The sequence below is a fragment of the Dama dama genome, chromosome 33 (genome assembly GCF_033118175.1).
Source record: "Dama dama isolate Ldn47 chromosome 33, ASM3311817v1, whole genome shotgun sequence".
Classification (NCBI taxonomy): Eukaryota; Metazoa; Chordata; class Mammalia; order Artiodactyla; family Cervidae; genus Dama; species Dama dama.
The window spans coordinates 28,428,878-28,452,805 of NC_083713.1; the positions used below are offsets into that span (position 1 = coordinate 28,428,878).

General features: G+C 36.0%; 1 protein-coding gene across 1 annotated transcript in view; it reads left to right on the top strand.

Annotated features, from left to right (window-relative positions):
* The window catches only part of TLK1 (tousled like kinase 1), a 164,901-nt gene extending 141,410 nt beyond the window's left edge, over positions 1 to 23,491 (top strand). Inside the window, exons 13-21 of the mRNA XM_061135624.1 lie at positions 6,279 to 6,376; positions 8,544 to 8,625; positions 12,044 to 12,135; positions 12,219 to 12,308; positions 12,465 to 12,634; positions 12,892 to 13,027; positions 17,534 to 17,645; positions 19,009 to 19,116; positions 21,272 to 23,491. Of these exons, the coding sequence (XP_060991607.1) occupies positions 6,279 to 6,376; positions 8,544 to 8,625; positions 12,044 to 12,135; positions 12,219 to 12,308; positions 12,465 to 12,634; positions 12,892 to 13,027; positions 17,534 to 17,645; positions 19,009 to 19,116; positions 21,272 to 21,448 (1,065 nt within the window). The 3' untranslated portion in view covers positions 21,449 to 23,491. The remainder of the gene's footprint in view (positions 1 to 6,278; positions 6,377 to 8,543; positions 8,626 to 12,043; positions 12,136 to 12,218; positions 12,309 to 12,464; positions 12,635 to 12,891; positions 13,028 to 17,533; positions 17,646 to 19,008; positions 19,117 to 21,271) is intronic.
* The last annotated feature ends 437 nt before the right edge of the window (positions 23,492 to 23,928 follow it).

Consider the following 23,928-nt stretch of genomic DNA (forward strand, 5'->3'; position numbering starts at 1 on the left):
TAGGAAAGCTACTGGTGTGTGTACTCTCCTTCCTGTTCTCATTGGGAACCTACATGCATATTTCTGGCTCGCCCTATCTATAATTATACATCTTTACCTGGTAATAGATGGTGTTCACTTGCCAGAGTGAAAATTTAGTGATAAAATGTATTTCACTTCTGTAGATTTTTATATTAATCCAGTTGTATAGGCAATGGCATTCTTTGAATTTTGGAAAGAATCTTAGAAGTCATGTTAACCATTGGGCAGAGTTTATTCAGGTTTGTAAATTCAGTTTAGAGGTCATAATTTCATTAAAACAAAGAGAAAGCAATTGCTTGGCCAGTGGCCAAAAACTGTAGTTCCATGATGTTTATATGCATATACACAGAGTCTAGAAGATTAGGCTCTTCTCATTATTGTATAGAATGTTAAACCTTTTCATACTTATAAAAAATATGGAATCCACCAGAACCCTGAAAAAGGCTGAAAGGAGGCAGAAAGCTGGAAGAAAATGTAGTAAGGCATTGTATCTGTAGGTGCTAGTTTCAACATAAAGAAATTTCATCCCCTTAATATAGAAACTGTGATTTCTTTTTCAGGAAGTGTACTGGATATTTAAAATTTGCCAGTCAGTTGAACTGTTATATTTATTTGCTGCTGAGAAGATAGGGTTTGGTTTGTTTAAATAGAATGGGGGAACTGACAATCCCATTGTCCATTTTAATACTTACTCCCATTTAGGGTTTTTGATGTGTGTGTGTATTCATTCAAAGAGAGAAGAATGACCCCCAACCCACCAAAGAAGGAAATGAAATAGAGGAAAACATTAAAGTTCTAAAGTAAAAATTATCTAAGCCACTTAAACACACTTGAGGGAGACCCAGTATGTTTCCCTCAGTAATATCCAGCTCAGCGACTCAGGATCGACATGGAGAGATCATATATATATATAGTTAGGAAAGAATCCCCCACCAGGAATTTCACAGTATTTGTCCTTTTTCCTCCTCCTACTCCTCAATCTATATACAGTTATACTCGAGCAAAAAGAGGATTATAGGCAGTTTCAAAACTGATCTCTATACATTCAATGTAGTTTTTTTGTTGGTTCATATTTCTAATGGTTTGTGTTTCTTATAGTTATATTTAGGATATATAAAAGAATATAACAGAGAAAAAATTGAGGACCTATAAATTTGAAGTAAATTGGTAATAATATTCTTAATTCTCTTCTGCACTGCCCTTTCTATTAGCTTTTAATGGCGCCTTTTGTTAATTTCACCTTTCACTTTCCTAGTGATAGACTTTCAGAATGACATAAATATTTCATGAAATTAAAACTTACTTGAGGACTTGGAGATACTAACTTGATTGTATTATTACATTACTGAAATTAATTTGGTATTAAATTTGTTGAAACCTCATTCTGAACTATTAATAGTTTTCTCAAATGGACTAATGTTGTTATGGTGCTACTGAATATACTATTGTAAATGATAAGCTTTTCCTTGTTTCCACTATCTTCATAATATACCACACAAAATCTTCTCCCAACTCGAATGGATTATAGGCAAGCGGAGAATGATATATCAGAAATTCTCAGATTCTCAAATTCTATCTTATCTTGACTTTATAGAAAGGCAGCTTTTCAAAATTGAGGGGTTTTTGTGGGGCTAACATGTAATATACATTAAAGATTTGCTAAAGAAATTTAAACTATTCAGTAGTATGTTCAACTTTTACAGGAAATGCATTAGTTTTACATGTGAAAATGCATTACTGTATAACTTGTAAGTTTTATAGTTTAATGCCTACACACCCCTACTTTAATTGCCCTTTTATAAACTGCCATTAAGGGAAATGCTCAAAAAATACCCCAAGTCTGCCTAGCAGTTTTAACCTGCATTTTACATTTAACTTGGCATTTTACGGAGATTAGATTCTACATTGCTGTAGCATACTTTTAGTTTGGAATGTTGAGCCAAGGGGATATTAAGTTGCCGGAAGGGACTCTGAGTACAAATAGAAAGTATTTGTATGCTAAATATCTATTGAGGGACAAATTGGTTTTACTTTGCATATAAATTTTTAAAGTTAAAAATTTCGGAAGGTGTTATGCTTTGCAGGTTACTTAAATGAGGCAATATTGAGATCTATTGTTGTATACTTGTCTAACCTGGGTTTTTTAAAATATATATTTAAGTAATTCAGATATTAGATCTTATTTTAAAATGCTGTTAAAATAGCTGTAGTAAGGACTGTTAAGGTTTATTGCCATATCTTTTTGTCTAAACGGAAAAGAACGATGTCCTTTTATTGTATGTGATTACCAAACCACCCTCTCTCTGTGTGGGATTACCTCCCTCTCTAATAGGACCTTTTCTTATTCGTGTCCCTTCAACACCATAATTGCCTACAGAGACTAATTCTTTTCCAGAAATGTTTCTTTTTAGACCTTTTCTGCTGTAAATTGCTCAGCTAGTGGATGAGTAAGAGTATTGAAATTTAGTGTTCTTACTAAGCATGATCTCCATTCTGGACTACCTCTCTTTTATTTTAGTAATTTGACCTACCTTTGTCATGTGTTTGAGAATTCCATTCCATAATGGAATTCCCTTCTGTAAGGAGAGAATAAGTAACTGATGTAACAGAGTACCATAGACTGGGCAGCTTAAACAACAGAAACTTATTTCTCATAGTTCTAGAGGCTGGAAGTCCAACATCAAGGTCCCTTGGGGTTTAGTATCTTTTTTTTCTTTAACCATTCATTTATTTTTGGCTATGCTGGGTCTTAGTTGCTTTTGTGGGCTTCTCATTGCGGTGGCTTCTCTTGTGGCTCATGGGCTCTAGGGCATGCAGGCTTCCAGTAGTTGTGGCTCCTGGGCTCTAGAGCACAGGCTGAATAATTGCTGCGCATAGGGTTAATTGCTCTGCCGCATGTGCGATCTTCCGGGATCAGGGGTCAAACCTGTGTCTCCTGCATTGGCAGTCAGATTCTTTACCAGGGGAGCTACGGTTTAGTTTCCGTAGCTTTCTTCCTAGTTTGTAGATGGTCATCTTCTCAAATCCTCATGTGACTTTTCTCTTTGCTGCCACAAAGAGGTGGTGGGGTTGGGAGGAGAGATCTCTTTCTTTCTACTCAAAAAACCACTAAATTCCATCAAGAGGGCTCCATTCTCATTACCTAAGCTAACTTTTAACTTACAGAGTCCCCTTCTCCAAATACCATCACACTAGGGGATTAGGGCTTCAGTTCAATCGTGTCCGACTCTTTGCGACCCCATGAATCGCAGGACGCCAGGCCTCCCTATCCATCACCAACTCCCGGAGTTTACTCAGACTCGTGTCCGTCGAGTTGATGATTCCATCCAGCCATCTCATCAAGGGCTTAGATATACACAATTTGGGAGGAACACAAAGTCTTCAATCCATAACAGAATGTATACTTTTTCTCAGTGGGATTTGAGAGAAGTTACTTAAGAGTTGCTGAATTATCTTTCCCCTAGAAATATGTCACTTTGTTTTAAGGTCCAAGATACTGTGGAATAAATACTAAATTACAATATGGAAGATGTAAATATATTTACTGATGACTATGGAAGATTTATGTGTATCTGCATATACTCAGTTATAGTTCATTCCCTTGACCTTTCCTCTTAAATAGCTAGGATCCAGCTGTTTGTTTTAACTAGTCCTTCTGACATTTGGGGTTTTTTCCTGTAAACTTTACAATGCAGACTGAATGAAGTTTGCCTGTCCTTTAGTATTACAAGATCTTATGGGGCATGTGTGTGTGCACTTAGTAGCTCAGTCTTGTCTGACTCTCTAACCCCATGGAACCCGCCAGGCTCCTCTGTCTATGGGATTATCCAGGCAAGAACACTGGAGTGGGTAGCCATTCCCTTCTCCAGGGGATCTTCCTGACCCAAGGATCAAACCCTGGTCTCCTGCATTGCAGGCAGATTCTTTACCATATAAGCCTCTAGGGAAGCCCATACTTGGCATGTTCTATAGAGGAATAAAAACTTGCTTAACTGGCGCTTATATTCATTTTATTTTCTTTAGTAACTGTTTTGTAATATTGATTACTGCCATTGTATAAACATCTGAAGATTACCAAAAATTATAAAACAAATGTAATTATGTGTCAACAATCTAGTTGTTTCAAAATTATATATTTATAATAGAATTTCTATAAATTCACTTTTCAAATAATAAGTATCCCCATACCACAATTTCAAGTAAAAGTTGAAACAGGTATTTTTGCTGGCAATTCTAATAAGCATTTCACGTTTTATCAGATTATTTAAAATTATACCAGTTTACTAAAGTGTATAGTAGCTTCATACATGTGTAAGAAATTAACAGCAAATTTTAAGGCAGCAAACATTAATAATCTGAAAAAAGTAAGTTCTCTCTTTCTCTGTTCTGTGATATAATTGAAATTGAATTTTTTCATATTTATGGACACACCTATATAGCCAGTTTCTTATTCTGCTTTTTGTAACTGAATTGAGAAAACTGAAATGTGGTTTGACTTGATTGTTGCCAAGCTTTTGAATCTATTTCCTGTCCTTATGATGAAACTGTTTAATCCCCTGGAACATTATCTTACCTTTTTTTTTCTTATTTTCATTAAAATTAGAAATATTTGTGACTGAAGCTACACTAAATGAGGAAATTTCAGAGAATTTAGTGTATTTTAGAGAACTCTCCCCCAAATTTTAGAAAAGTTCATCTTAATTTTTTTCCCTTTTTTTCACTTAAATTTATTTTGATGGTTTCTATGTATTATCTATGAAGAAAGAAATGGCAGCCCACTCCAGTATTCTTGCCTAGAGAATCCCATGGACAGAGGAGCCTGGTGGGCTGCTGTCCATAGGGTTGCACAGAGTCGGATACAACTGAAGCGACTTAGCTTGCATGCATGCACTGGAGAAGGAAATGGCAACCCATTTCTGTATTCTTGCCTGGAGCATCCCAGGGACAGAGGAGCCTGGTGGACTGCTGTCTGTGGGGTCACACAGAGTCAGACAAGACTGAAGCGACTTAGCAGCATCAGCATGTATTATGTAATGCCTAATTTACATTAAATATCTGCAACAAGTAAGGGTTGAGTTTCATTTTTAAATAATTGAAATAATCCTAAGTAGAATATAAACATACTTAGTTTTTTAACCTGTGAACATGTTTTTCTTTATGACACTGAGAATATTCCTTTCAGTTTAAGCATTAGGTAATGGTGTAATAGACTTTATACCTCTATTATCTGCCTTACAATGAAATATACTTTCAGAGTAAATTTGAGAATTGGTTGATTTTTGAGACAAAGGATTTTTTTTTTTAATTTTAGAAGATAAGTCATTACGAGACAGTGCTAATGAAAAGCAGAAATATTTAATATTTAGAAATGATCCCTATTCCATGTTGTATATAGATTTATAATGGTTACACATTTAGGCCAAGGCAATCTGTGTTTACTTAATAGTTTTTCAGAAATATTATAAAATTGGCATTTCTAGAACTTTTCACTGAAATTTGGTATGTTCTTGTCTTTTAATAGTATTTATATTGACAAAGAGCTATGTGTGTAATGGGTGGTTTTGTTTTGGTGTCTTTCTTTTAAATGTTCTAAAAATTGTATATTTTGAGACATGAAAATATCAGAATTTTTAGATTAATGAATGTTAAAGTAAATTCCTTTAGGATTTGCCCAGGTGCGCTCTGATGACTAAGGATCTAAATCACAGCTAGTCATATAATTTTTAAGAGTCTTTTTAAAATTGTAGTGGAATTTATCCAAAGTGATTGGTAAGATTGTACGTGTGTGTTTGTGTATTCCAAATGTTGTAAGGTCTCTGAATAATGAGTAGTTCTGTGTTTTACCTTTCTTCCTCTTTTAACTATTGTGAAATATCTTCATTTATTTTGTATTAGTAAATTATTCCCTCATAAATTAAAATTTGAATGTACCAGAAATAAAACTTACAGCTCATTTTGTGTTATAAGGCAGTTTCAGACTACCTTGCAGTCATTTTTAGTTTAGACATTATAAAAATAGATTTCTTGTAGTACAGAGATTTTCATGTGAAAGTTGGTTTCTTGAAATAGGCTTTTGCCTTATCTCTTTCTGTCTTTCAGGCATTGAAAAGAGCACTTTGATCTTTTAACTCAGTGCTACTTTATAATACACTATTCTTTCCATCACTGTAAAAAAAAAAATTGGTGCATGAGTAAAAATACCTTTTTTATATCACAAATAAATTGAGCTTGTTATAGTCCCCTCTCTTCATTTGCAGGAAGAGGCAGAAATCCAGGCAGAACTTGAACGTTTGGAAAGAGTCAGAAATCTTCATATTCGAGAGCTCAAAAGAATAAATAATGAAGATAATTCACAGTAAGTCATTATTTGTATTTCACAGGATTACATGATAAATGATTTTCTCCCCTTGGAGATCATAAACACAGTATTTCCTTGTTGAGGGACTTCTCATCATAGAAATAAAGTCCTTCGCATGACTCTGAAGGCCTTGTATGATCCGGTCTCAGCCACCTCACCTCTCTCATCCTCCTCTCACCTATATGTTGTAGATACACTGGCTCCCTCAATCACATCTCATTCCCATCTCAAGGCTCTTCTGTTCTCCATTTCTTCTGCCTGAAATGTTCTTCCTCTAGACATATGAGTGGCTTACTTATTTCACTCCAGGTGGTCATTAGAAAGGCCACCCTGTCTAAAATATCAGCCCTGGCGTTACTCCATCCCCTCTCTCAGCATCCTTACCTTGCTTTATTTTCTCTTGGCATTTATCACTATTTGGAAATACATTTTTTTTCCAGTTCATTTTTCTGTTTCCTTTCACTGGAATGTAAGCTACATGAGAGCAGGGATTTAGTTTTGTTCTTGCTATACCCCCCAAACCTAGACCCGTTTCTGGCGTATGCTAGGCACAGAATAAGTGTTTGTTGACTAAATACCAGTTAGTGTTATAGTAGTGAAGAAGAAATCGTTTAAGCTAAAGGAATTTCATTAAACCATGTATCCAGCATTGTGTAAAAACTGGAGAAGAAATAGAAGAGCAGTTTAAATTATAGTCTCTATCCTTAATCCCTAATTATCAATTTTATTTAAACGCTAAAGGAATTCAAAGAGAAAATGCCTGTGGACAGGTGGCAGCTTTATGAGGAAGACAGGAATAAAGCAAGGCATTAATTGGATTTAGTCTGTGTAGAGGACAGGAAGGATGTCTTTTTTACACTTTCAGATTTATGTACTTTAAATCTTAATGACCTAAATGAGTGTCAGAACTGGAAGTGGCCTATTTCTGCCATGAAATATCTTGCTTAAAAGAAGGCCTGTTTATGGTCATCTTTATGAACATAATCATTCCAATATATAAGGTAAACGAAATAACAGTTACGGAATATACTTATTTGTACCAGATAAATTCTAATAAAGCAGGTAAGTCAAACTTAATTTACAGTTGACTGTTCTGAAAATTATGCCAAAACTTGTTTGTGAATATGACTTAATCCACTTGATGAAAATTAAATGAATTATTATATTTCCCTTTCTTTATTTTTTTTGGCTACGTGGCTTGCAGGATTCTAGTTCCCCAACTAGAGATTGAATGGGCCACGGCAGTGAAAACGCTGAGTCCTAACCACTGGACCCCCAGGAAATTTCCTACATTTTGCTTTAAAACTAAACAGAAATCTCTATTAATTCTCAAGAAAAGCTTAAATTATCAGAATTGTATTGACATTGAGTAAAATACCATGTATATTTTATATCTGAGACTATAAAACTGTTACTGATTTTTTTCCCCCCTTAAGAATCAAGAGTGTACATTTTGGAACCATGTTTTTCTGTGAAACCCTGCCATGTATTGACTGTTGACCTTGGACAGCTACTTAACCTTTCTGTGCAGTAGTGCCCTCATCTGTAAAATAGAGGTAGTGGCAGGGCCTACTTCAGAGGGTTAGTTAAGAAACAAATGAGATAATACATGTGAGTGCTTAGTGTGCAGCAGGTGTGATAAAGGTTAAATAATTTTGTTTGTGGTGGGTTTTGTTTGTTTTTTTAAAGCATTTCTTTTTTGATTGGGAATTAAAATTTTATTTGCAAAAGGGAAAGACTTATAGAATTTAACCATGGTTGAAAGTCAGCTTATAATTAATTTTAATCCTATGTCAGTACTATAAAACTTGATTATTTAGAACTCCCAGATAAAAGTATGTTTTCATAAGGGAAGTATTTCCTGATGAATAGATACAGGATTTTATAAAGCTCTTAGTAATACAGTAGTTGGTAGGTCTTTATCACAGTGCTATAATTGGTCATTGAACTTTAATATTCAGCTTTATAGGTGAATGTTAGGCTTCATGAACACCAAAACATTAGGATGGGTGATAGTCATGCAGGTAGAGAAAGAAGTATGGAATAGAATTCAAAACAGCAGGAAAAAGAAATAGGAGTAGAATAAGAGCACAACTGTGTTGTGGACAGAACCTTTTTTGTGTGTGTTTTCATGTGCATGAGTGTTTTTTTCCCCACCCTTAAGGTTCAAAGATCACCCAACGTTAAATGAAAGATATTTATTGCTCCATCTGCTTGGTAGAGGTGGCTTTAGTGAAGTATATAAGGTAATGTACATTTTTTTTTCTGTTCTTCACACTAATATAGCAAAGATATAGGAGTATGTGGTTAAGAAGTACGTGTTTATTGTTTTTATGATTTTTTTTGACTGGGAAATTATGTCCTCTCATTGCAAAAAGAGTCTGTGATGGCTTATGTTATCTCAAGAGTCTAAAAACTATCCTTGTGCCTTTGTAGACCCTCTGATATTTGGTAGCTTATTACCACTGACCAACCTGATACAAATAATAACAGCCATTAGAATCAAGATAGGCAGGTAGCCATTTAATATAGTACATTTATGACAAGGTTGTATCCCTTAAACATGTGTTACAAGTCCTTACATGTCCTGGATTTACCCTAATTTCTACCTATTTCAAGGCCAGTGTTTCTCAAATATATATGAATGCAGAAATTTTTACTCATCACATTTAATACTTTATACCTTACTTTTTTTTTGCTCTGTATTGTCTTTCTGACCAACCTTTAAATACTGTGTTCCCAAATTTCCTTATCATTCTTAATCTCCTTTTCAAATATATCCCCCTCCCCCTCACTGAGTTATCACCTATTTGGTTTCAGATATAGATACATAGATAACGTAGCTATCTACCCACACTTCTTTCTGAGCCCCATACCTGCGGGTTTACATGACTTAAGCCCATTCACCTCATGTGGATGCTTCATAAGTACTGCAAACTCACATCTGAAATAGAAGCTTATCTTCCTCTCCTCCCACACCTTCCCCTCCCTTTAAAAAAAAAAACAAAAAAAACACTGCTCCCTATTTTAAATACAGCACTGCCCTTTATCTACCCAGTTCCTTCCCTGAAAAACCTGCAGTGAATGAAGAATGAAAGCCATTTTTCACTACATCTTTCCCTTAACCCCCTTCCTCCAGCATAACCAGTCTCTGGTGTGTCATTACTAGTGTCATTAAGCTCTCCTCAATCCAGCATGGACCCTTCTCTCTCTCAGCTCAAAGCCTCATTGTCTCTTGTTTGCATTGCTGCTCTAATCTCCTAGCCAATCACCTTTTCCTGGACATTGAGTTTCTCCAGTCCATTTGTGTGTATGCTGCAGCTAGAATGGCCTTGTTAGAAAATGCAGTCTGATCATCTCACTCCCCTGCCTTATAAGCCCCAGTGGCTTTCCCATTTGCTCTTAGTTAGGATGAAGTCATAATGAAGGTCACAGTCTCACCTTAAACTTGAATTCCTATTGAAGGCTTCCCTATTAATCTGCCTTTTATAAGCTCTTTGTAACACTTTGAACCTCATTATGTATGGGTATAATCAGTGATGAAGACCTTGGGTTCTGAAGCCAAAGAGGCTGAGTGTGAATCCTAATTCTGATTGCTGTTTACCAACTGTCTAAACTTTGGCTTATTGCTTTACCATCCTGTCTTCATCTGGGACTGTTTAACAGTTATGTATATCATGGGATCATTGTAATGATTAAATGAACTATCAGGTAAATCACATAGAATTTTGGTGTTGAGTAAATGTAAGCTCATCAAATTGTTATTAGAAATCCTCTCTGTTCAAGAGACAGCCTGTATCCAGTTCTGACTCTGGGGAAATGATGGGATTTGGATTCAGAGAACTAATTTCTGATCTTGGTTCAGCCATGAACTAGTTTTTGTTTTGTTAGCTTGGATAAGCATTAGTATCACCCATCAAGAGTGATCTGTGAGCCCTCTTCCACTTCCTGTTTCTTTGATTCTAATGGTAGTTTATCTGGGCACTTAAGCGTTGAATAGTCTTACCCAGGCCACAAGGTAGAAAAGAAGATCATAATAGCTCACGGTGGATCTAAAATGACCATAGCTAGCACTGGCTTATCCTAAAGGTAGCCCAGCCTCTGTTGCTTCTAATTGCTTTCATGACAGTCTTCTGCCACTCCCAGTAATATTTCCACTGTTTTTAGTCTCACAGGTAGGGGCTAAAAGAGACTTTTCTCTTGAAGAAAGTCTTAGGTAGAAATTAGAAAATGCAGATTGTGGGGGCTCTAATGTCTTAAATCCCTATTGTTGATTTAAATACTAATGACAGCTCCCTCTGACCCCTTCAAAGTCCTTTCATTGTTGTCATGTCCCTTGGGAAACAAAGCAGCAGATTGTAAATCAAAAAATAGACTTTGTGGAAAATATTGAATCAGTTGCTTAGTGATTACCATCTTAGCTTTATGGGAAGGTATACTTTGAAAGATGTGTCTTACATTATAATCAGTATACACTAATGATAACTTTAGAATTTTTTTACTTTTTTTTCCCTTCTTACTGTGATTGCTTGTAAGTTTTTTAATAAGCCTTTTATGTTCTTTTTGCTTTCTCCTACCTGAACTTTTTTTCTTTTCTGTTGTTTGAAACTTAACTTAGCTAATGTCTATTGGGTATTTATTGTGAATCATGTATTATTTTAAACACTTTATATGTTTCACCCCATTTAATTCTCTTCAAGAACCCAAACTTTGAGACTTTGTTATCACAAAGTAATGCATCTAATAATAAGTTTATCTGACTCCAAAGTGAATATTCTTAATTACTGCATCCTCTGTGATTTCAGGTCTCATGCTTTTATAATTTTGTGACAAGCAGTTTATCCCTCCTGCTTATTTTAAGGTTAAATTGATAGAGGGAGTGGAAGCTATGAACCTTCTTCCTAATAAATATGTAAACTTTTTGAGTGTTTTCTTAAAGGAGCACTTTTTGTATATAAGTTACAGTAGAACCTAAACTATTAAATTTCTTTCATGATATGCAGTGTTTTTTTTAAAAAAAAAAGTCACCTGAAGCCTTAAAAAATATTTGATCATTCTTTATTAAGAAATAGGCTGATAATTTGAACAAACCAGTATAAAAACCTATCTTGAGATGAGATTAAGGAATAATTGCTGATATGGTGTGATAATTATATATGGTTATGTTTAATTTTATAATAAAAGTTTAGAACTTTAATGAACTTATTTTCAAACAAATGGAGTCTGTAGGAAAAGATAGAGGAAAAAGTTTGCTTCATCCAATCCACCAAAAAAGTGTTAAAGTCACCTGTTTTCCTGGCTGCTTACTGCTGCTGCTGGTATAGAGGAGAAGGTCTATGTTGTTTTTTTTTTTTTTTTTTTTAAATGCTTTATTGTTTTATCTTAATTCAGTATATTGGCATTTATAAAACTTGAACATGAAAATTCACATTAAGGTTTACTCTGATTTAACATCATGAAATTTGTTTCTTGTTTCTGATAATAAATGTGCCACTTAACTATAATCTTAGCAGAGATGACTACTAATAGTAGTATATTTTATAGTATAAAAATGTATATTCTAGTTCCATATTACTGCAAAATTATTGCCCCCCCCCCAAAAAAAAAAAATGAGCTCTTCAGTTGGTCTTTGGTTCAAAGTCGTCTCTGTTCCTTTAATCCTAGGCTTTTGACCTTTATGAACAAAGATATGCTGCTGTGAAGATCCACCAGCTTAATAAAAGCTGGAGGGATGAGAAGAAGGAAAACTACCACAAGTAAATATTAATTCTTTGATTTTTATCAATTTTGAAGATACATTTAATGGTCATGGAGAATTAATACACTCTCCTTCTCGTAGACATGCCTGCAGAGAGTATAGAATACACAAAGAACTGGATCACCCCAGAATAGTTAAACTCTATGACTATTTCTCCTTGGATACAGATACGTAAGTGAATGTAAACAGACTTAGTTTTTAAGAAAAGACATGTTGGCATTTGCTTCCTCTATTCTGTAGTGATGATACAAATATTCATTTTTCCATTGTGACTCTGAATCATTGGCTAATATTTTGTGTCTGATTTTTTTCTTTTCCCCATTGTAGGTTTTGTACAGTGTTAGAATACTGTGAAGGCAATGACTTGGATTTCTATCTGAAGCAACATAAATTAATGTCAGAGAAAGAAGCTAGGTCTATTGTAATGCAAATTGTAAATGCACTAAGATATCTCAATGAAATCAAACCCCCTATTATACATTATGATCTTAAGCCAGGTAATTAAATAAATTTGTCTTAATTATCTGAAAAATATGCTTTGTGATTTAGTTTATAGGAGACGGTGGCATACTGGTAGAATCTGAAGTGTTTCTAAAATTGTATCACTATATTTTTAAATTATATTTTAAATGTATATTTTAATTAAAATTTGTACATATGTATATTAAATGTATTATTTATTTCCCCAAAATCAGCTTTCATAGTAAACATAATGTTTTTTATCTTTGTATCATTAAATAAACTTTGTTCTTAGGAAATATCCTCCTGGTAGATGGAACAGCGTGTGGAGAAATCAAAATCACTGATTTTGGTCTGTCCAAGATCATGGATGATGATAGCTATGGTGTAGATGGAATGGATCTAACTTCCCAAGGGGCAGGCACATACTGGTAAGTGTATTATTAAAAACACCAAAATTACCTAGGTCAGTTCCCAGTCTTTTTAAAGAGAGTTTATTTTCATGTGCCGTTGAGATTACTGTGGTGTGATAAGGATACTGATATGAAGTCTCTGAGTTGAGACTACTGGCATCAGCTCTCTTTTCTCATCCCATCTTAACTGTAAATATCAGGAAACTAGAGGAAGAGAAATTTGGTGTCAGTGACTACCAGCCAGAAATTCCTAATGTGGAGAATATGTGAATCTTGTTCTGTAATGTTAGAGTGATGTTTATTATGAATCAATTCAGTTCAGTCGCTTAGTCATGTCTGACTCTTTGTGACCACATGGACCACAGCACGCCCTGTCCCATCACCAACTCCTCGAGTTTACACAAACTCATGTCCATTGAGTCGGTGATGCCATCCAACCATCTCATCCTCTGGTGTCACCTTCTCCTCCTGCCCTCAATCTTTCCCAACATCAGGGTCTTTTCCAGTGAGTCAGCTCTTCGCATCAGGTGGCCAAAGTATTGGAGTTTCAGCTTCAATGTCAGTCCTTCCAATGAACGCCCAGGACTGATCTTCTTTAGGATGGACTGGTTGCATCTGCTTGCAGTCCAAGGGACTCTCAAGAGTCTTCTCCAACACCACAGTTCAAAAGCATCAATTCTTCTACCCTCAGCTTTCTTTATAGTCCAACTCTCACATCCATACATGACTACTGGAAAAACCATATCCTTGACTAGACGGACCTTTGTTGGCAAAGTAACATCTCTACTTTTAAATATGCTGTCTAGGTTGTCCATAACTTTCCTTCCAAGGAGTAAGCATCTTTTAATTTCATGGCTGTAGTCACCATCTGCAGTGATATTGGAGCCCCCAAAAATAATCTCTCACTGTTTCCCCATCTATTTGCCATGAAGTGATAGGGCCAGAAGCCATGATCTTAGTTTTCTGAATGTTGAGCTTTAAGCCAACTTTTTCACTCTCCTCTTTCACTTTCATCAAGAGGCTGTTTAGTTCTTCTTCGCTTTCTGCCATAAGGGTGGTGTCATCTGCGTATCTGAGGTTACTGATATTTCTTCCAGAAATCCTGATTCCAGCTTGTGCTTCATGCAGCCCAGCGTTTCTCTTAATGTTCTCTGCATATAAGTTAAATAAGCAGGGTGACAATATACAGCCTGGACGTACCCTTTCCCGATTTGGAACCAGTCCGTTATTCCATGTCCTGTTCTAACTGTTGCTTCCTGACCTGCATACAGATTGCTCAAGAGGCAGGTCAGGTGGTCTGGTATTCTCATCTCTTGAAGAAATTTCCATAGTTTATTGTGATCCACACAGTCAAAGGCTTTGGCGTAGTCAATAAAGCAGAAATAGATGTTTTTCTGGAACTCCCTTGCTTTTTTGATGATCCAGCGGATGTTGGCAATTTGATCTCTGGTTCCTCTGCCTTTTCTAAAACCAGCTTGAACATCTGGAAGTTCACGATTCACATATTGCTGAAGCCTGGCTTGGAGAATTTTGAGCATTACTTTACTATGAATAATAATACTTAATATAACATCTTAGCTATTAAAAGCAGTATTAAGTCCTCTCTGTACAGGTTTTGTGGTTACAGTTTTTGTTTGAGATGGATGTTTTATTGTCATGAATGATAAATTTGGTACAACCTTGGTCTTTTGGACTTGAGTCTAAATGAATGTCACTCCTTCACAGTTCCCTAGGTGTTGACAAAAATTACTTCATTGTGAATTTTCAAAGTTTTTTTCAAAAAAAAGTTTAGTTTTCAGAATGAATGAATTTAGCAAAAGGAGTGAAATCTTAATTGGAAGGGAGATAGCTGTACAGGATGGTGATTACAAACATACATGTGACTTTAGGGTTTCTAGAACATAGTTAGCCTGGGCAGTAGAAAATGCTACAAGTTTGTATGCATTTTCACTTTTCAGAATAGGATTAGTCATATCCATGTATTCATGTAAAGCCATTTTAGAGTTTTAAAATTATGCTTGTGGCATTTTTTTAGGAATATAATGCAGTATGTCATAGATTTTTTAAATATATGTTTAAAGAAAATCATTCAAACTGGTAACTCCTTGAAGGTCAGCACCCTGAATCAGTAAGTAATCTTGAGACTTTTTTCTTTTAGCAAGAAGACTTCTTTTTTCATCACAAAATCTTAGAATCCTAGTTGCTTGGTAGAACCCTATGTTCTGTGGAAAACAGCTTGAAACCATGTTCTAAGTAATAATCCTTTGCAGAGACTCCCACATGCCGTTTCCCTCTCACTCTGGCTTCTGTAGTGTAGGGCAAGCCAATGGAATTTCCCTGGCAGATGGGCATCAGGGACGCTTATGTTTAGGGTGCTCTGCAGGAAGGAGATACAGTCGAGGCATTTCCATGTTAGGAACCTGGAATTACACTTCTTATATAAACTGTTTCTCAAAATGGTTAGTTTCTAGTCATATTAGTTTTTTAAGGTATGTATTTGGTAAACAATGTCCTATACAAACTTTTAGAATATGTGTCATGGTGCCTTTACAAATTGCCTTTCATCCCCTAACTGTCAGTATCACTTAGAAGAAAGTGAGTTTTATTTCTTCCTCCGTCTCAGGTTTCAAATGCAAGCATTCACTAAATCCTGCTGGTGATTTTTCCTGAAAAGCTTTGGTTCTGTTCCCATACTTTCTCTCCTTGCTTACACCCTCTTACCTTGAGGGACAGCATAGCATTGTGTTTAAGAGCCATTCTTATTTCACACATACATAAACCTATAGAAACTACATACTTTTCATAGAACAAACCTGCCTTTTTACTTGATTTGGAGGGTAGGAAAGGATTACATCATATACAAGTTATCGGTCATCTGTCAACATTCTGCTGAAATTTAAATGATTTTAGCATAGTGAGTATAAAACAAAAAACAGTAGATTCCCATTTAGCTGTATTACTGCTTTTCAGGACTTTGTAGTTTTAGACGGGGGGAGATGCTTGCATCCTGGTGGAGCTGTTTACTTAAATTTATTTAAAAGGTAAAAGTAAATATTACAATCTGTTTTTAACTTTTTTTGTCTAAAATTATGACTATAAATTTAAAAAGTATTTTTGAATGCTCCATGTATTTCTGCTACTGCTACCATTCAAAACGGCACAGAGATTAATGAATTAATGTAACAGAGGTCCCTGGAGGGAAGCAGAGAAGGCTTGTGATAGTTGGGCAGGTCTTGAAGAGAGGGCGGTCACCGTGTCAAATGAGTATGATAAGTCACTTCAGTCCTGACTCCTTGTGACACTATGGACTGTAGCCTACCAGGCTCCTTTGTCCCTGGGATTCTCCAGGCAAGAATATTGGAATGTGTTGCCATGCCCTTCTCCAGGGAATCTTCCCAATCCAGGGATTGAACCCCCCCATCTCCTGCATTGCAGGCGGATTCTTTAACCTCTGAGCCACTGGGGAAGCCCTTACTGGGGTAAGAGCAAGCATAAAAGGTTGTTATATTCAGAAGCATGTGGAGAAGCACAGTGTGGGGACCAAATGAATTGGCCAGTTTGACCAGAGAAGGCAATGGCACCCCACTCCAGTACTCTTGCCTGGAAAATTCCATGGATGGAGGAGTCTGATAGGCTGCAGTCCATGGGGTCACTGAGAGTCAGACATGACTGAGTGACTTCACTTTCACTTTCATGCATTGGAGAAGGAAATGGCAACCCACTCCAGTGTTCTTGCCTGGAGAATCCCAGGGACGGGGGAGCCTGGTGGGCTGCCATCTATGAGGTCGCACAGAGTTGGACACGACTGAAGTGACTTGCAGCTGCAGCCAGTTTGAGAGGGTCAGGGGAAGAGATTTTAGAAATTTAAGTTGCTGCTAGACTAAGACAGGTCTTTTGTTACAAGCAAGAGATACAAGGTCTTACACCTTATTAGTGAGTGATGCTGAGGTTCTTTAAACAAAAGAACTGGCTGATCAGATGTGTGTTTTAGGAAGAGTTTGAACATTGGTGAAGAGGGGGATAGGAAGAGTTTTTTCCTCCTAGTGGATACTTACTCAGATTAGAACATTGTAGTTTCTAATGATAATTTGTCATTTATATAGATAATACACATTTATAATTGACCCTTGAACAATGCAGGGATGAGGGGCACCAGCCCTCTACACAGTCAAATATCTGAGAGTAGCTTAAAGAGTTGCCCTTCATATACATGGTTCCTCCAAAGGCCCGAAACTCACCCAACCAGGGATTGTGTAGTGCTGTAGTATTTACTATAAAAAAAAATCCGCATGCAAGTGGACCCATGCAGTTCTAACCTGTGTTGTCAAAGGGTTAACTGTATCTTACACACTTTATCACAAAGTTGTTTGTTTTGGCGCTAGAGTCAGACGATACAAATGCTTTAAAAGTTTAGGATATCCATCAATGTATGAATAAAATGGAAGTTCTAAGATTTTACATTTACAAGTTTAAGTTATAAATTGTTAATATCCTTTCCTTTTTTTCTGCCCCTCCCCAAACTAGGTATTTACCTCCTGAGTGTTTTGTAGTTGGAAAGGAACCACCAAAGATTTCCAACAAGGTTGATGTGTGGTCAGTTGGAGTCATCTTCTTTCAGTGTCTTTATGGTAGAAAGGTAAGTATAGCAGATTCAGCTATATGGAGAGAAGTTGCATTTTCTCTTCTTGAAGTTTCATTAATTTGAAGTCAATTTAGTCAAGAATTCCAAGAATGGAGACCTAGTTGAGGCAGGAACAACAACAACAAACCCCAAATAACCATTTATTTGACGTTAGGAATAGCCTGGGAAGCAATAATCCAAGAAAGCACTTGAACTGTGTTGCAGCTCTACACAAGAGAGGGATGCTTATAGGCAAAAAACTGCAAGGTTACATAAATCATCAAGAATTGGGATTGGAGCTGGCCAGAAGTAAGGGTGCTGTTTATATAGTTGCAAAGTGGGGGTGACTTCTAAACTGCAAGGTTGCAGCTAGCGTTTGCTAATTGGTTTTGAAAACAACTAGTAGTGTCCCTTGGTTTGATACAGTTTGGAAAATTCAGGTTTTTTGTGGTGCAGGAATGTGTCTGAAACCACATCCACAATGGCTACCTAGCTCCATTTTGGATGCCTGAACCATAGTTACCCATTTTTATTTTTTTAGGTGATCTTAAATATATCATCACTTACTAAAATTTTCATGGATCAGAATTACTTTAATGTCACATCAGCTTAACACCACTAATGTTTTTGTAGCATTAGGAATAATAATGGAGTCAAAACTGTTTTCTTCACTTTCTCACATCCTCTACCTCATTCTCCCCCAGCCCCCCAAAACACACACACATTTGGCCTGAGCATGTTTCCTGCTGTGCTTCCTCAGGGAAATTCCATCAAACTTAGTCCTAATGTTTCGCAAACCTCTCTTTATATTGAAGTCAGAACTACAAACTACCATGGATATCCAATCCTTATCCCCCTCAATCCCTTCATCAGTATGAAAAGTGATCCAGGGACCTGTCTGGGAATTCACTGCATGTTAGGACCAAACCCAGAGCTGTTTCATTTAACTTAATTTGGCATGCTCAAGGTGTTTTACTCTGGACTTTTCACAGATGTTTCCACTGTTCAAGCTAGTTTGAACTATATCAGACTAAAGGACACCACTAGCTGTTTTCAAAACCATATCTACTAGCAGGCGCCAGCTGCAACCTTGTAGTTTCTTCTACTAAGTAGTTCTTAAACATTTTAAACATTCAGAATAAAATATTTAATGTTTTCATCTTAATTGCTTATTTATAGTGTTTTGGCTATGTTGAGGATTGGTCAGATGGTCTTTCTCAGCCTGCTGTCAGTTATAGCCTATGAGAATACATCCAACCTCTAAGTAACTAAGATTTTTTAAAACACAAATCATTTATACTGCAGGGATTTAGTGATAATATCTGTTTAAGTATTTTGTGAGATAAATTTCTCAACATTTTATTCATTTCTTTTAAAGCCATTTGGTCACAATCAATCTCAGCAAGACATTCTTCAAGAAAATACAATATTAAAAGCCACTGATGTCCAGTTCCCTGTAAAACCTGTTGTAAGCAGTGAAGCAAAGGTACCAAATTTATGTAAATAAATTTTGTGAAGTAATTTTTTATTTCATAAGTTGTGGTTAAGACAAAGTAAACATTTGTTAATAAGGAAAGCAGAAGGGACTGCAGCCACAGGCAAGTGTATCCAATAGGGGCTGCTGATTTGCTCTGGAAAAGAACTGCTTAGGCCTTTGGTTGTGATAGTTTTTAAGGACCCAAATATAGTCCATGATTTCTTTTAAGAAGGCAGGCTAAGGAGACCATAATCTATTATTACATTTACATAAAGTTCAAAAGACACAAAACTCAACTATGGTGTTTAGAAGTCAGATAGCTATTATTCCAGTAGACTGGGGCAGAGGCAGTGCCCATGACCAAAAGTGGGCATGAAGAGTCTTAGGAAGTTCTGATAAAGTTCTTTTTCTTGATTCATTTGCCAGTTATATAGCTATATTCATTTTGTGCTGTATGCTCAAAGGGAGAAAATATTACAGCAAAAAATGGCATCATTCTCTTGACCAAACTAAATTAACAGTAAAGTGGAATGACTGTTTTACAGGAGACAAATTTCAGAAAAAGATGACTCTGGAGTTTTGTAGGGAGAAATGCAGCACTCCATAGTCAACACAGTTTACAGGCATACCCCAGAGATAGCATGGGTCCATTGCAATAAGGTGGCTATTGCAATAAAGGAGGTCACACACTTTTTGGTTTTCTGGTGCACATGTAGTCTATTAATTAGTGCGGTAGCATTATACCTAAAAAAAATAATGTACATACCTTAATTAAAAATACTTGCTTGCCAAACACTACTAAATAAACATCATCTGAAACTTCAGCCAGCCTTTTTGCTGGTGGAGGGTCTTGCCTTGCTGTTGATGGCTGCTGATTGATCACGGTGGTGATGCTGAGGCAGTATCACATTGATGGGACTCTTCCTTTCATGAACAGTTTCTCTGTAGCATACAGTGCTTTTGAGAGAAGTTCCGCTGTGAGTAAAATGATTTCAAAATTGAGTCAATCCTCTCAAACCCTGCCACTGCCTTATGAAACTAAGTTTATTTAATATTCTGAATCCTTTGTTGTCATTTCAGCAATTAAACTTGCGGTCTTATATGGGCAGAGTTCATGGCATCCCCCAAACAATTACAGGAGTTACAAGTCACTGATGACCACCACAAATAAAGTCATGATGCAAAGTCAAAACCTGCTAGGATTACCAAATGTGGCAGAGTGAGCACATGCTGTTCGAAAAATGGTACCAATAGGTTTGTTTGACGCAGGGTTGCCACAAACCTTCACTTTGAAAAAAACAAAAAACACAGTATTTGCAAAGTGGAATAGAACAAGGTATGCCTGTATTGGAAGTCTTAGCCAGAACAGTTAGGCAAGAAAAAGAAAAAAGAGGCATATAAATCAGAAAGGAAGAAGTAAAACTGTCACTATTGGTAGACAAGGGTTTTTATATATAAAATGATACTAAAGATGTAGACCAAAAAAGCGGCAGCAAGGACTCAGATATTGTATACCAACATTCACAATAAGTCAACCAACAGATAAATGGGTAAACAAAATGTAGCATATACATGCAGTGAAATATTAGCCTTAAAAAAGAATGAAATTCTGATGCATGCTACAACATGGATGACTTGAACATCATGCTAAGTGAAAGACACAGAAGGTCGACTATTGTATGATTCCACTCACATAAGGTGCTTAGAATAGCTAAATCATAAAAGAACATAGTGGTTACCAAGGGCTGGGGGAAGAAGGAGTAGGGAGATACTGCTTAATGGGTACAGATTTCAGTTTTAGATGATGAAAAAGTTCTGCCGATGGATAGTGGTGATACTGCAGCGTGAGTGTACTTAATGTCACTGAATTGTATACTTGGGTTAAAAATGCTCATTTTTATGTTATGTATATTTTAATCTCCATAAAATTTTTTTGAAACAAAAGAAATACAGCTTTCCAGCAATAAGCAGTAGCAATAATATTTAGTACTGTGAACTACTAGAGAGTTGAGAGTTGCATTTGCAGTAATTTTATTGCTAGTTTTTTTTAATGTGAGCCCCCAGTGAAATCTGTTTTCTGAAATGTGTCCATCATCTGTAGTATTCAGTTGATTAATACTTAGAAAAGGAAAAGATTTTAATTGCTGACTTCTATTTTTTTAAGGCCTTTATAAGACGCTGTTTGGCATACCGAAAAGAAGATAGGTTTGATGTGCACCAACTGGCAAATGACCCCTACCTTCTCCCACACATGAGAAGATCCAATTCTTCAGGCAACTTACACATGGCTGGGCTGACCGCATCCCCCACACCCCCTTCTTCGAGCATAATTACTTATTGACTTTCCTCCAAAATCGGCATGATGTCTTTGAATCGCTTCCAGATGCACACTTGAGTTTGAGAGCTTTTGAGTGTTTTTGTTGTTTTCTTTTTTACACAGGATATGATTGAGAACTGTTTGTGAACTGAAGTTCTTCATAGAGTCGTTTGTATAGAGTGGATCATGGACCCTGAATAAATGTACACTTCTGACTGTAACCTTAAGCAGTGAAGGGTGACTGCCTGTTGCACAGAAATAGGAATACCATGTTAAAGAAAAGTGGTTTTTGTTGGGGAGGGGAACACTGTAAATAACGTTTATAATACTTCAGTACATTTGGTTGTTACTCAAGAGTTCTAATATGAAGGGTAGTTTTTCATTATTTAAAAACACATGGAAAATGAGACATATTTCTAACACAAGAACTATACAGTGCCTGGATACATTATTCAGCATTCAGCAGTTTATCTGCTGCAACCAAAGTAAGAATGGAATGACGCTGACAGTTGTGTTTTACAGTAACAGGATGTGAGAGAATCTTTGGGCAAAGTTAGACTTTGTCATTTGCCTATTCTGGCTTTTACCAGGTTGTACCTCGAAATCACATGTCCGCTCTTTTCACTGGTTATGTTAAAGGGAGAGCTGTTCCTAGATACTTTAGGCCTTTGACAAAGTGCACTGCTTATTTTGGAATCAATTGAAGTCACTAAATTATGGTATTTCCAGTGTTCTCAACATGTTAGAACTGTTAACAGGTATTTTTATTTTGTTACCAGGCCTTGTTCATTAAAGCAAGTGACAATATGTAACCAAATGCAGACCAGTTCTATGCAGGATAATGATAAATTCCCTTCTAGCTCTATTGTAAATTGTTGTACAGATGTCATATTTCAACTAGCAAGTTTCAGCAGCTTATTCTTGTACAAATGTTTAAAAATATGGCTTTTCTAATTGGATATTGTATTTTTTTTAAGTCTTCTTGAAGGCGCTTTAATTGCTGCTAAATGGTGTTTTGCTTCTTTGCTAAAAAAAAAAAAAAAAAAATCAAATGACCTCCTTAAAAGGTGCAAGTTGGACTGTACATCATAGAAAGATTATTAAAAGCAGGCATTTGTTAACAATCAAGACATGAAAAAATGATCCATGTTGGACATAAAGAGTTCTTGAAATCAGTTTCTTGATTTCTAGGTCTGTGGGAGCACATATGTAATAGATTTATAAATTGTTCATGGTAATTCTACATTTCTAGCAGGTTCTAATCAGCAAGGTGGGATGACAGTCCCTTAAACAAGTTTCTTGCGGTTTGTACAGATTTGTTAAAATGTGAACATTTCCTAACTGCCTTGTATGGTAGAAACCGTTATTTTTCAGGATGCTGTATTTCACTCCTTTAAGAAATTTCTTTATCATCACATTCATAATGCTGATTCTTACATGTAAATTGTCCATGTTGCTGAAAAAGGAGGCTATGTTTAACACAGATTCTCCTTAATATTGTACAGTTAATGGTGGCTCTAATTTCTGATATTGCAAGCCATTTTGTTCTTTCATTGTACATAGACACATTGTCTCTTTAAGATGCTGCTGAAATTGTAGAGAATGTAGCCAAAACAGTAATAAACAATGACAGTTAAAATTTAAAGACTATGAAATTACATTTGAAGGGAGCTTTCAAGACTTAGGACATTGACTGGGCTCCTTTACTTAAGAATCAGCTGAATAAATTCTTGAAGTATACTTCAAGATAAGCATGAAGGGGTTTCAAGCTGTTAAAGTATACCTAATAACCATTATCAAGGCTAATCCTAGGTAAGTAACACTTAGCCCTATTGGGAATGGCTTAAGGGCTGTACCTGTTCTTTGTAGATCAAGATAGAAATCCTATTTTAAAACATATTGACATAAGTAATGGAATGTTAGCATTAATTGAGTGCTTTAGGTGCTGTCTGCAAATTTTTCAGTTTTGTTGTTTGAGTTTTCATTCTTCTGAATCCTAAAATACTATGTTCATTGTAGTAACTGTTATTTAAAGTTCCCAATTAAAATACCCAGTTTTGTTTAAAATTTTAGTGAGGTATATAAGTGGATGTCTACATCTAACATGAGATTGAAGAAGAGGTACAGACTTAGATCACTGGCCTTTATCATATTATTTTCAAATAAATGGAAGTGACTGCTACTGTCAAAATGGAGAAAAGAGAATAAGCCATAAAATAAAATTGCTTCCCTGGGCTTAGGTAATCATCTGTTTAGAATCCAAGGTGTGTAAGTGATAAGCCAGCTTTTAGACCCTCTATTCCTCTTAAAGTTTTTCCAAAGAAATGACACAGCTTTGGGATAGTATGCCCCTACCCCAGCAAGTACAAGATAGCTAACTGAGCCAAAGTGAGAACTGTTACCTTTACCTGAGACACTAGTATTTATCACTAATTCAGTCATGCTGGTAATCTTTTACTCTAATTAGCTTTTGAGGCTTAAATTGTTTTTTGTTCCCCTAAATT